Below are 11,812 nucleotides of genomic sequence, written 5' to 3' on the forward strand. Positions count from 1 at the left end.
CAGGAACGAAACGGGCTGAGCTGATCGCAGTGTAGGAGTAAGTCTCGAGCTACTCAGAAACTGCTAAGAATTTTCTATTTGCAATTCTGCTAATCTTTCGTTCGTAATTCTGCTATGCTAAGATACACTCCCAGAGGGCGGCGGCCTAGCGTGTGTAATGCTGCTAAAATCTGCTAGCGAGCGAACAACTCGGAATGACCCCCTATGTGCGATTTTGGCTAAGTGTCAATTTTGACTATCTCTTCTATAGAGATAGTCAAAATTGACTTGCCTGCACAGTCTCTCTATTCTTGCGATGCCGGACGCGCGGGACGGCGGATCGGGATCGCAAGGTGGCTTTCACCTTGCGATCTGCACTAACTTTTCTTACGATTTTGACTATATAGTCAAAATCGTAAGAAAGAAATCTCACCGTGTGTACACACCACAAGCCAGATCATTTTTTTTTCCCACCCAGACAGTTTTATATGAACGAATCACAAGTAACAGAAACAGGGTAGTACAGAGACTCATATAATGCCGTGTATGTAATCCATGAGGACAGCAAGGAAATATGTGACAAAGGACAACACATGATAGGGTTGCACTATGCTGTATGTCATGACTGCCTGTTTGAACAGCATATACAATACAACATAATTATTATTTTGTTTCAATACTGCCTAATATCCGGATTAATATTAAAGCTAGGATCATGAACTTTCTGCCTTTAAAACAGTCAAGAAAGCCCAGCAAGGAATGGAATATGGTAACTCTGATAGCTTGATGTCAGATGCATTTTCTATGTATACAGTGTGTAAGTAACTACTTCTTGCAATGAATGGGAATGTTTTCATTTTCATATACAGTGTATCTGTAAATAATGCAAGCTGCCTTTACACAGTGGACCATAGTATATTTTAGGTTTGGCCCCTTTAAACAGTGGACAGTGTTTGACAACCTGCACGTGCTGTACGTAGAGCTCAGAAGCTGGAAACAACCAATTTATGGACAAGTTGTATAATACAAAATACTTATAGAGAACCGTGTGACTACAAAGATGGACATATTTGGCCAACAACTAGAAAACAAAGAGAAAAAAAAAAGCCTCTCACACGGAAAACATTCATGCAGTGGTGTCTAGTTACCTGCTGCCATATAGCTATATAGATGTCATATGATCACACTTTAAACAAAGCTGAAATCCTGCACACATCCAAAAGGAAGAAAGATTTCCACACACACCGCTCACATGATCCTACAAGTATTTATAGTATACAGTTAACAGTATCCAGCTGTGGAAAGAGCATCATCTCTGGCAAATCCTAGCAAACAAACGTGATTAATAGGGAGTACTTCCACTGGTTTGCCCCTAGATCACAAGACACTGCCTTAGCTCGCATTTCCTAAAATGTGACTTCCTTGCCAAAAGACAATATAACTTTTTTAGCAATGCTGCTGTAATGTGATCTCTCTCCAGCGTGAGCGTCTGGATTTTCAGAAAGTAACAGGAAAAACAGGAACGAGGACAACTCTGTTAAATTCACATTACATCGCAGTAGTCCGTAAGGAAACAGTGTTAGTGTAAACCAGGCTTTCCCAACCTCGGTCTTCAAGGCACACTAACAGTCTAGGTTTTAGTGATATCCATGCTTGAGCACAGGTGACTTAATTAGTACCTCGGTTACTTTGATTTAACCATCTGTGCTGAAGCCTGGATATCATTAAAACCTGCACTGTAAAGGGCCCTACACACTGGCCGACATGACAGCACGATATGAACGATCTCGTTCATTAAAGAACGAGATAACGTTCATATCGTGCAGTGTGGAGGCTCCAGCGATGAACTATGCGCGGCCCCGCGTTCGTTCATCGCTGTTCCCCCGTCGGCTGTACATGCAGGCCAATATGGACGATCTCGTCCATATTTGCCTGCACTTCAATGCAGCCGGGTGACAGGGAAAATGAGGAAACTTCACTCCCCCCGTCACTGCCCCCCGCCGCCGGGTCGCCCGTCGGCCGTATCCGCCGTCGGGCAGCTCGACGGCGGATCGGCCAGTGTGTAGGGCCTATTAGTGTGCCTTGGGGGCTGAGGTTGGGAATAAACCCATGATATTCATCTGCGTTTATTTTCTCGCCTTTATCTAAACATCATACAGATATGGAGACGTAAGTCACCGTCTGAAATGCTTGTAAAAGTTTAAAAATAAAATGATCTTTAAGAAAATAAATAAATAAAACACATATTATTATTATTATTATTATTATTATTATTACCAGTTATTTATATAGCGCACACATATTCCGCAGCGCTTTACAGAGAATATTTGGCCATTCACATCAGTCCCTGCCCCAGTGGAGCTTACAATCTATATTCCCTAACACATGTACACGCACACACATTCATGCTAGGGTTAATTTTGTTGGGAGCCAATTAACCTACCAGTATATTTTTGGATTGTGGGAGGACACCGGAGAACCCGGTGGAAACCCACGCAAGTACGGGGAGAATATACAAACTCCACACAGGTAGAGACATGGTGGGAATTGAACCCATGACCTCAGTGCTGTGAGGCAGTAATGCTAACCATTACACCATCCGTACTGCCCCAAATAAATATATATATATATATATATATATATATATATATATATATATATAAATATGAGAGAGAGAGAGAGAGAGAGAGAGAGAGAGAGAGAGAGTTATTGTAGGCTCCTGCATTGCTGATGCGTGTAGACTTTAACCCTTATACATAAACCATGCAGATGATGGGAATTGTACTCCGATTTACTGTATATGGTCAGTATAACATGAAGCAATGTAGTGATAATTGCTATCATAATGTTATGGAAGGGTGGTCCTCCTTTAGACTGTATCACAGTCCATGTACTAAAGTGCAGGTTTAGACAAGTGGAGATGCTGCTCAAACAATCAGATTCTACTTATCTAGTACCATCTAGAAGATAATGGCCAGAATGTGATTGGTTGCTATTCTATAAACCTGTAAATATACCCCCATTACCCTAACAGAGAAATATTGCATATACTACTAACCTTTTGGCTGGTCAGTTCCTTTCTCAATCTTTCCAGTTCCTTTTCCTGGATGTGAGGCTTTGACGGAAGATTGCCGTCCATTTTAGAATCATTCACAGGTAAAGATTCAACAGACGTGTTATCTGTAGTGTTCCGGTTCCTGTTTACACCCAGCAACGGACGTCTTGGTTTGGGAAATGGGAAACCAAGTCCTGGATAAGAAAAATTAACACAAACAGAGATGAGCCAAAGATTTTATCTTTATATCATATAAAAATAACAGACATTTATAGGACAGGTAAAAGAAATCAGATATTTTGTGTATGTTAGCACTAGGATATTCGTTTACAGCATTAAAAAAAAAGACCTCTATCGAAGAAAAAAGCAGGAAAATCCTTTTAATATCTGCAGCCCAAATGTCAGTATTTACAGTTTGAGATCATGGGTATAATACAGGTGTGAACAAAAGTAGGCAGCATTGCTGGCACAGAAATAAATGCAAGCATTGATGTAACCGCAGAGTGACAGACATCGATACAAGTGCACTACCCATTATGTATACAGTTTTTAGAAGTTACCATCATAACTATTAACGGGTGGTCTTCAGTATGCCGACTGACGGGATCCCGGCGCACAGTATACCGGCCCCGGGATCCCGACTGCCGGCATACCGACACTTATTCTCCCTTGTGGGGGTCCACGACCCCCCTGGAGGGAGAATAAAATAGTGTGGCGCGCGTAGCGCGCCACCGTGCCCGTAGCGTGGCGAGCGCAGCGAGCCCGCAAGGGGCTCATTTGCGCTCGCCATACTGTCGGTAAGCCGGCGGTCGGGCTCCCGGCGCCGGTATGCTGGGCGCCGGGAGCCCGACCGCCGGCATATCGTAGTGAACCCCTATTAACACCAGCCCTGTATCTAGTGCAAGTGATCTGTCTCAACTCAGCATAGCCGACTTAACATCCAGCCCACATGCGGGCGTTTGGGGGCGGCGACGCATAGCAGGCGTGTTGTGGCAGTTTTTGGGGCAGCCTGATGACGTTGACTGCATTTTCTGCGATTGGAAACATGGCAGCAGTGTCCCTGCATACGAATCCTGGTGCGTATGCAGGGGGTCGTCCTCTATTTGGGCTCCTGCAATGCGATCGCAATACAGGGCGGTGCCACACATGCTGGGCGACCCCCAGCACGCAATTTGATCCTTAGCAGTTTTTGCTACTTTAGCTCTGAATAACCCCCATAGTTAGCTGTTCTTACTCTAGCAGGGAGCCACACAGCACAAGAGATTACCATTTATGCAGTTTACTTAAATATATGATGCTGCAATTAGCAAACTAAAAAGGGTGCAACAATGTAAAGGAGTGCTCCCAAAGTGGTTTTATGTACTTTTTCCTATCAGAGTGCAATCCTGCAAAAGGCCAAATAAAGCATCTAGAAGGCGTAACGGGGATGTGCACACAGACGTCAGGTATATTTACACAAACGTTATGCACTGCGCATGCGTGTTTTTTCCTGACATTCAGGTTTTCCTTGTTCTTATAATTAGATGGTGCTTAAATGCTGCTACTATTATCTACAGACAGATTTCCCTTAAAAAGCGGATAATAGCGGCTTCTATAAAGGCACGCTAAGTGCCACACGTTTCAGTGTTGCTAATTTCATTTTTTAATGCAAAGAACAGTAACTGTGAAAAAAGGTGGGAAGTGTTGCCAATGCATAAGTTTTAACATAAGTTGCATGTATATAGGTTATTGTAAGTAAAGCAACAGAAAAGGTGTGCAGTGCATACATGAAATGTACAGAGGTAAAAGAAGAAGAGATGAATGGGAGATTTAGTCACAGAGTAAGTGCTATATCTCAGCTCCTGCACATTAAGGGACTCTGCACCTGTGTTCCCTTTGCCTCCTTCCACGGGAGGTTTTCTCCTCTGCTCATGCAGAAGTGACTCCTCCAGCTCCTTAATGGTTGGGTTCAGCAGCTCCCATTCCTCATTGGTGTAGAAAACACTCTTCCTGCCATCATTGCCACTTCGGCCAGGTCGAAGGTTTTGCACTGAGTTTCTAACTCAACACAATCAAAAGCCGTATTAGAGGAAGTTATCAGTTAAGTAGCATACATGGGAACATTTAACGAACATGCAGATAACTTGCAACTGCTTAACAAAAATACTGAACAAAAGACCCTTCCACTGTGGTCTGCAGATATATAGGTCTTTGTACCAGGCTGAAAGTGTGCGACAAGACAAAGCCCACACTTTTGTGTTATGTGGCATTTTTGGGGAGAACAAAAGGAAGGAATATACAGGAGATTACAAAAAATTAAAATAATCACATTCAATATGGTCTCCCCTGGTTTGAAATAAATTGCTATATTTCTAATTGTTATAACGCTCATTTGGTTTAAGCACAGGAATGCATGTATTCTTACAAATATCAACTAGGAACATCACACTACCATTGAATTAAAAACAGGACAGTAACAAAAATGTGACTTATTCTTTAAAACAAATTCCATTTAATTATTTATTCATGTTTCACAAATAAGAGCTGATTCTGAGTCAGGTGCAGTGACGATAAGTTTTTACATGCACCCGATTGCCTCTGTACACAGACACAATGCAGATTTTAGTGGGAGTTACCCAGAGGTAATGGGTGAGGAAAAACAGATGCATGCTAACGTTGCATCTTATGCAAGTGTTGAAGGCTTGCCAATCAAAGTGGCTATGTACAGAGACGCACAAATATGATAGTGGTGTCTAAAGACGCACCAGACGGCAATGCGGCATCTAAAGACACTGTGAGTGGGTGTCTCAGTACATGCACATTTGGACACATGCTTTTACACAGCGGCGTCTCTATAGAGGAGGGGACCCATGTGCAGACTCCGTGTGTGGGCTCCCTCCTCTCCCGTAGCAGTCGCGCCACTTCTAGCGCTTTGAGCGCTGTAGACTCGGGCACTGTGCCAGAGTCTCTAGTGGTCAGTGCGCTAGCAGCGGCTACAGGAGAGGAGGGGGCCCACACACGGTCAGCGATGGACTTGGAAAGGTAAGTATAGGAGAAATGGGTGCAGTGTGTGCCCCCCCTGGACTCACCGCACACATTGTACCCATTATAGAAATGCCAAAGGACATTACCATAAAGACAAAGATACCCCACTGCAGTAAAAAGCCTCATCTGCAACCAACTGAGAATCAGCCCCATAAGAACGTCACTCTTCTTGTAAGAACAGCCAGACTGACAATGGATACTTAATAGGACAACATAATAAAGACATTTTAAAATATTGCTAACATTGCTGCCAAGTAAGGATCTGTAATATATTTGTTCTAGGTTTCTGTAGAATGGTTGTCTAAAAGATATCTTTTAAAAGCAAATCAAGTGGCAGTTATCAAATTAATAGTCACAAAAAGTGTTGTAGCCTAGTGACAGTGACACTCCTATCATAGCAAATGACTACAGCTACTGGAATGAACAGCAGTGGCCTATACACTTACAGTATAGGAAGGAAACACGTCCTACCCTTTTTAAACATGCTAATATCATCCACATAGTCACTGGCACAGCTGACAGTGTTTTATAGGAGTACATTTATCAAATGTCAGTGTCCTTAATTAATTAACAGTAAGAGGTAGAATGACTCAATGGCATTAACATGCTCGCTTTAGGAAACCTACTGACCTTTACCTAAACCACACAGCCGTTCCTGTGTCTGTACCTGAACACACACAAGTATTGTTGTGATATTGGCTGTTTTCTCTAAGCACTGGGAGGAAATCCGTCCCATGGACACAGAGTATGTGAGAATTTCATTACTTGTTTGCTTTCTGCAGATTACAGATTACAAAACCTCCAGCTCTGTGTTGTAATGCACACAGCCATCAGAGATAACAGTAGGTTCTTAAGAAAAGGGTTTCAGTTTCCAGTGATAGAATCACATTTCTTTATGAAACGTCTGCACTTCCACACAATTCTGCAAAGTTGTGTCATCTGATTCTAATAGAGGCACTATGCCTCTGCAATAAGTTTGTGATCAAGCTAGTGCTCTCCCACTATTATTGTTCAGTCATGTTACTGTGCATTGTTATATTCTGGGTACCTGATATCATTACTCCACTGCCTCAGCAGACCATGCACAGGAGCGGAGTGACAGGATCCTTGGTCAGGTGATTGGTCGCCGAGTACACCTGGACACATTTCAGCAATGAAATGGGTTCGAGCCTGCTCTGCAGCATCATTAGCATATGAAGTACTCGGGTACTCTGCAATAAAAACAGTGGGAGACAAACTGTACTGAAGCAAATATGTAAAGTGAGCAATGACATAAAAATAATTATATAATAGATTTGTGTAATATATATAATAAGATTTTAAACCTACCGGTAAATCTTTTTCTCCTAGTCCGTAGAGGATGCTGGGGACTCCGTAAGGACCATGGGGTATAGACGGGCTCCGCAGGAGACATGGGCACTATAAAGAACTTTAGATGGGTGTGCACTGGCTCCTCCCTCTATGCCCCTCCTCCAGACCTCAGAGAACTGTGCCCAGAGGAGACGGACAGTACGAGGAAAGGATTTTTGTTAACCTAAGGGCAAGATTCATACCAGCCCACACCATCCACACCGTATAACCTGGAATATACGCAACCAGTTAACAGTATGAACAAAACAGCATCAGCCAAAGACTGATCTCAACTGTAACATAACCCTTATGTAAGCAATAACTATATACAAGCCTTGCAGAAATATGTCCGCACTGGGACGGGCGCCCAGCATCCTCTACGGACTAGGAGAAAAAGATTTACCGGTAGGTTTAAAATCTTATTTTCTCTTACGTCCTAGAGGATGCTGGGGACTCCGTAAGGACCATGGGGATTATACCAAAGCTCCAGACCGGGCGGGAGAGTGCGGATGACTCTGCAGCACCGATTGAGCAAACATGAGGTCCTCACTAGCCAGGGTATCAAACTTGTAGAACATTGCAAAAGTGTTTGAACCCAACCAAGTTGCTGCTCGGTAAAGCTGTAATGCCGAGACGCCTCGGGCAGCCGCCCAAGAAGAGCCCACCTTCCTAATGGAATGGGCCTTAACTGAATTTGGTAACGGCAATCCAGCCGTAGAATGAGCCTGCTGAATCGTGTTACAGATCCATTGAGCAATAGTCTGCTTAGAAGCAGGAGCGCCAACCTTGTTGGCTGCATACAGAACAAACAGTGCCTCTGTTTTCCTAACCCGAGCCGTCCTGGCTACATACATTTTTAAGGCCCTGACTACAGCAAGAGACTTGGAATCCTCCAAGTCATTCGTAGCCACAGGTACCACAATAGGTTGGTTCATATGAAACGATGAAACCACCTTAGGCAAAAATTGAGGACGAGTCCTTAATTCTGCTCTATCCACATGGAAAATCAGATAGGGGCAAAGCCGCCAATTCGGACACCCGCCTTGCAGATGCCAAGGCCAACAACATGACCACCTTCCAAGTGAGAAATTTTAATTCAACCGTTTGAAGAGGTTCAAACCAGTGAGATTTTAGGAACTGTAACACCACGTTAAGGTCCCATTGTGCCACTGGAGGCACAAAAGGAGGCTGTATGTGCAGCACTCCCTTTACAAAAGTCTGGACTTCTGGGAATTCCTTCTGAAAGAAAATTGATAGGGCCAAAATCTGTACCTTAATGGAGCCTAATTTTAGGCCCATATCCACTCCTGTCTGTAGAAAGTGGAGAAAACGGCCCAGATGGAAAACTTCCGTAGGAGCATTCTTGGATTCACACCAAGATACATACTTTCTCCAGATACGGTGATAATGTTTCGCCGTCACCTCCTTCCTAGCCTTTATCAGAGTAGGGATGACTTCTTCCGGAATGCCTTTTCCAGCTAGGAATCGTGTTCAACCGCCATGCCGTCAAACGTAACCGCGGTAAGTCTTGGAACACGCAGGGCCCCTGTTGCAACAGGTCCTCTCTGAGAGGAAGAGGCCACGGATCTTCTGTGAGCATTTCCTGAAGATCGGAATACCAGGCCCTGAGGCCAATCTGGAACAATGAGTATTGTCTGCACTCTTTTTCGTCTTATGAGTCTCAATATCTTTGAGATGAGTGGAAGAGGAGGGAACACATAGACCGACTGAAACACCCACGGTGTCACCAGGGCGTCCACTGCTACTGCCTGACCTGAAACAATACCTCCGAAGCTTCTTGTTGAGGCGTCACGCCATCATGTCTATTTGAGGAAGTCCCCAATGATTTCCTATCTCTGCAAAAACTTCTTGATGAAGTCCCCACTCTCCTGGATGGAGATCATGTCTGCTGAGGAAGTCTGCTTCCCAGTTGTCCACTCCCGGAATGAAGACTGCTGCCAAAGCGCTTATGTGATTTTCCGCCCAGCGCAGAATCCTGGTGGCTTCCGCCATTGCCACTCTGCTCCTTGTTCCGCCTTGGCGGTTTACATGAGCCACGGCTGTGACGTTGTCTGATTGAATCAGAACCGGTAGGTCGCGAAGAAGATTCTCCGCTTGACGTAGGCTGTTGTATATGGCCCTCAATTCCAGTATGTTGATGTGTAGACAAGCCTCCTGGCTTGACCATATCCCCTGAAAGTTTCTTCCTTGTGTGACTGCTCCCCATCCTCGGAGGCTCGCGTCCGTGGTCACCAGAACCCAGTCTTGAATGCCGAACCTGCGACCCTCTAGAAGGTGAGCACTCTACAGCCACCACAGGAGAGACACCCTGGCCCTGGGGGACAGGCTTATTTTCTGATGAATTTGAGGATGGGACCCAGACCACTTGTCCAGAAGGTCCCACTGAAACGTCCTCGCATGAAACCTGCCGAAGGGGATGGCCTCGTAGGTCACCACCATCTTCCCCAGTACTCGAGTGCATTGATGGACTGACACTCTTTTCGGTTTTAACAGGTCTCTGACCATGTTCTGAAATTCCTGGACTTTTTCCATTGGGAGAAAACCCCTCTTTTGTTCCGTGTCCAGAATCATGCCTAAGGAAGATAGCAGAGTCTTTGGAACCAACTGTGACTTTGGTAGATTCAGAATCCAGCCATGTTGCTGCAGCACTATCAGGGATAGCGCCACGCTTTTCAGCAACTGATCTCTCGATCTCGCTTTTATCAGGAGATCGTCCAAGTACGGGATAATTGTGACTCCCTGCCGTCGCAGGAGCACCATAATTTCCGCCATTACCTTGGTGAAAATCCTTGGGCCGTGGAAAGCCCAAACGGCAACGTCTGAAACTGGTAATGACAGTCCTGTACAGCGAATCTCAGGTACGCCTGATGAGGAGGATATATGGGGACATGAAGGTATGCATCCTTTATGTCTAGTGACACCATAAAATCCCCCCCTTCCAGGCTGAAGATAACTGCCCGGAGCTATTCCATCTTGAATTTGAACTTTTTCAAATACAGGTTTAGGGATTTTAGATTCAGAATGGGTCTGACCGAGCCATCCGGTTTCAGGACCACAAACAGGGTTGAATAGTACCCTTTCCCCTGTTGAACTAGGGGAACCTCGACAACCACTTGTTGTTGACACAGTTTTTAAATTGCAGCTAAAACTATCTCCCTTTCTGGGGAAGAAGCTGGTAAAGCAGATTTGAAAAACCGGCGAGGAGGCAAGTCTTCGAATTCCAGCTTGTAACCCTGGGATACAATTTCCATTGCCCAAGGATCCATGAACCCAGACGTGGCTGAAGAGTCGAAGACGTGCCCCCACCGACGCAGACTCCCTCAGTGGAGCCCCAGCGTCATGCAGTGGATTTAGTAGAAGCCGGGGAGGACTTCTGCTCCTGGGAACTAGCCGTAGCAGGCAGTTTTTTTTCCCTCTTCCCTTACCTCTGGCGAGGAAGGAAGAGCCCGACCTCTTCTGGACTGGACTGCATCTGATATTGCGGCATTTTCTTTTGCTGTGGGGAAACATAAGGTAAAAAGTAGATTTACCAGCGGTAGCTGTGGAAACCAGGTCCGCGAGACCTTCCCCAAATAAATCCTCACCTTTGTAAAGTAAAACTTCCATATGCTTCTTTGAGTCGGCATCACCCGTCCATTGGCGGGTCCACAGGGCTCGCCTAGCAGAAATCGCCATGGCGTTGGCTCTCGAACCTAGCAGACCAACGTCTCTCTGAGCGTCTCTCATATATAAGACTGCGTCTTTAATGTGACCTAAGGTCAATAAAATGGTATCCCTATCCAGGGTATCAATGTCTGCTGACAAAGTATCCGACCAAGCCGCAACAGCGCTACAAACCCAAGCCGACGCTATTGCCGGTCTGAGCAGGGCACCCGTATGTGTATAAATTGATTTTAAGGTAGTTTCCTGTCTGCGATCACAAGGATCCTTGAGGGCTGCCGTGTCTGGAGACGCTAGCGCCACCTTTTTGGACAAGCGCGTTAACGCCTTGTCCACCCTGGGTGGGGATTCCCACCGTAACCTGCCCTGCGCAGAGAAAGGATAAGCCATAAGAATTCTTTTGGGAATCTGCAGCAGCCTAAATCTGCAGTTTCTTGTCTGGAGTTTCCCAAGCCTTTTCAAATAACGCGTTCAGCTCATGAGATGGAGGAAAGGTTACCTCAGGTTTCTCTTCCTTAAACATGTGTACCGTCTTGTCAGGGATAGAGGGTATTCATTTTTAATTTTATTTTTAATTATGTTTTATTTTATTCCGATATTTTGTTTTAGTATATACTGCATGATGGGGTCATATTTATTGATAAGGTAGTAAAACATCCTTTATTGCAATAATCATATAATGAATACTTTTGGCCACCCTTGGGTGTAACCTCGCATCATCGT

General features: G+C 44.8%; 1 protein-coding gene across 2 annotated transcripts in view; it reads right to left on the reverse strand.

Moving 5' to 3' along the window:
- Positions 1-11,812, reverse strand: part of TBC1D2B (TBC1 domain family member 2B) — a 111,322-nt gene that overhangs the window by 77,036 nt on the left and 22,474 nt on the right. For both annotated transcript variants that reach the window (XM_063926552.1, XM_063926553.1), the window contains 3 exons: positions 7,107-7,269; positions 4,899-5,071; positions 3,038-3,228 (listed from right to left, as the gene is read on the reverse strand). In XM_063926552.1, the coding sequence (XP_063782622.1) occupies positions 3,038-3,228; positions 4,899-5,071; positions 7,107-7,269 (527 nt within the window). The remainder of the gene's footprint in view (positions 1-3,037; positions 3,229-4,898; positions 5,072-7,106; positions 7,270-11,812) is intronic.

The sequence above is a fragment of the Pseudophryne corroboree genome, chromosome 6 (genome assembly GCF_028390025.1).
Source record: "Pseudophryne corroboree isolate aPseCor3 chromosome 6, aPseCor3.hap2, whole genome shotgun sequence".
Classification (NCBI taxonomy): Eukaryota; Metazoa; Chordata; class Amphibia; order Anura; family Myobatrachidae; genus Pseudophryne; species Pseudophryne corroboree.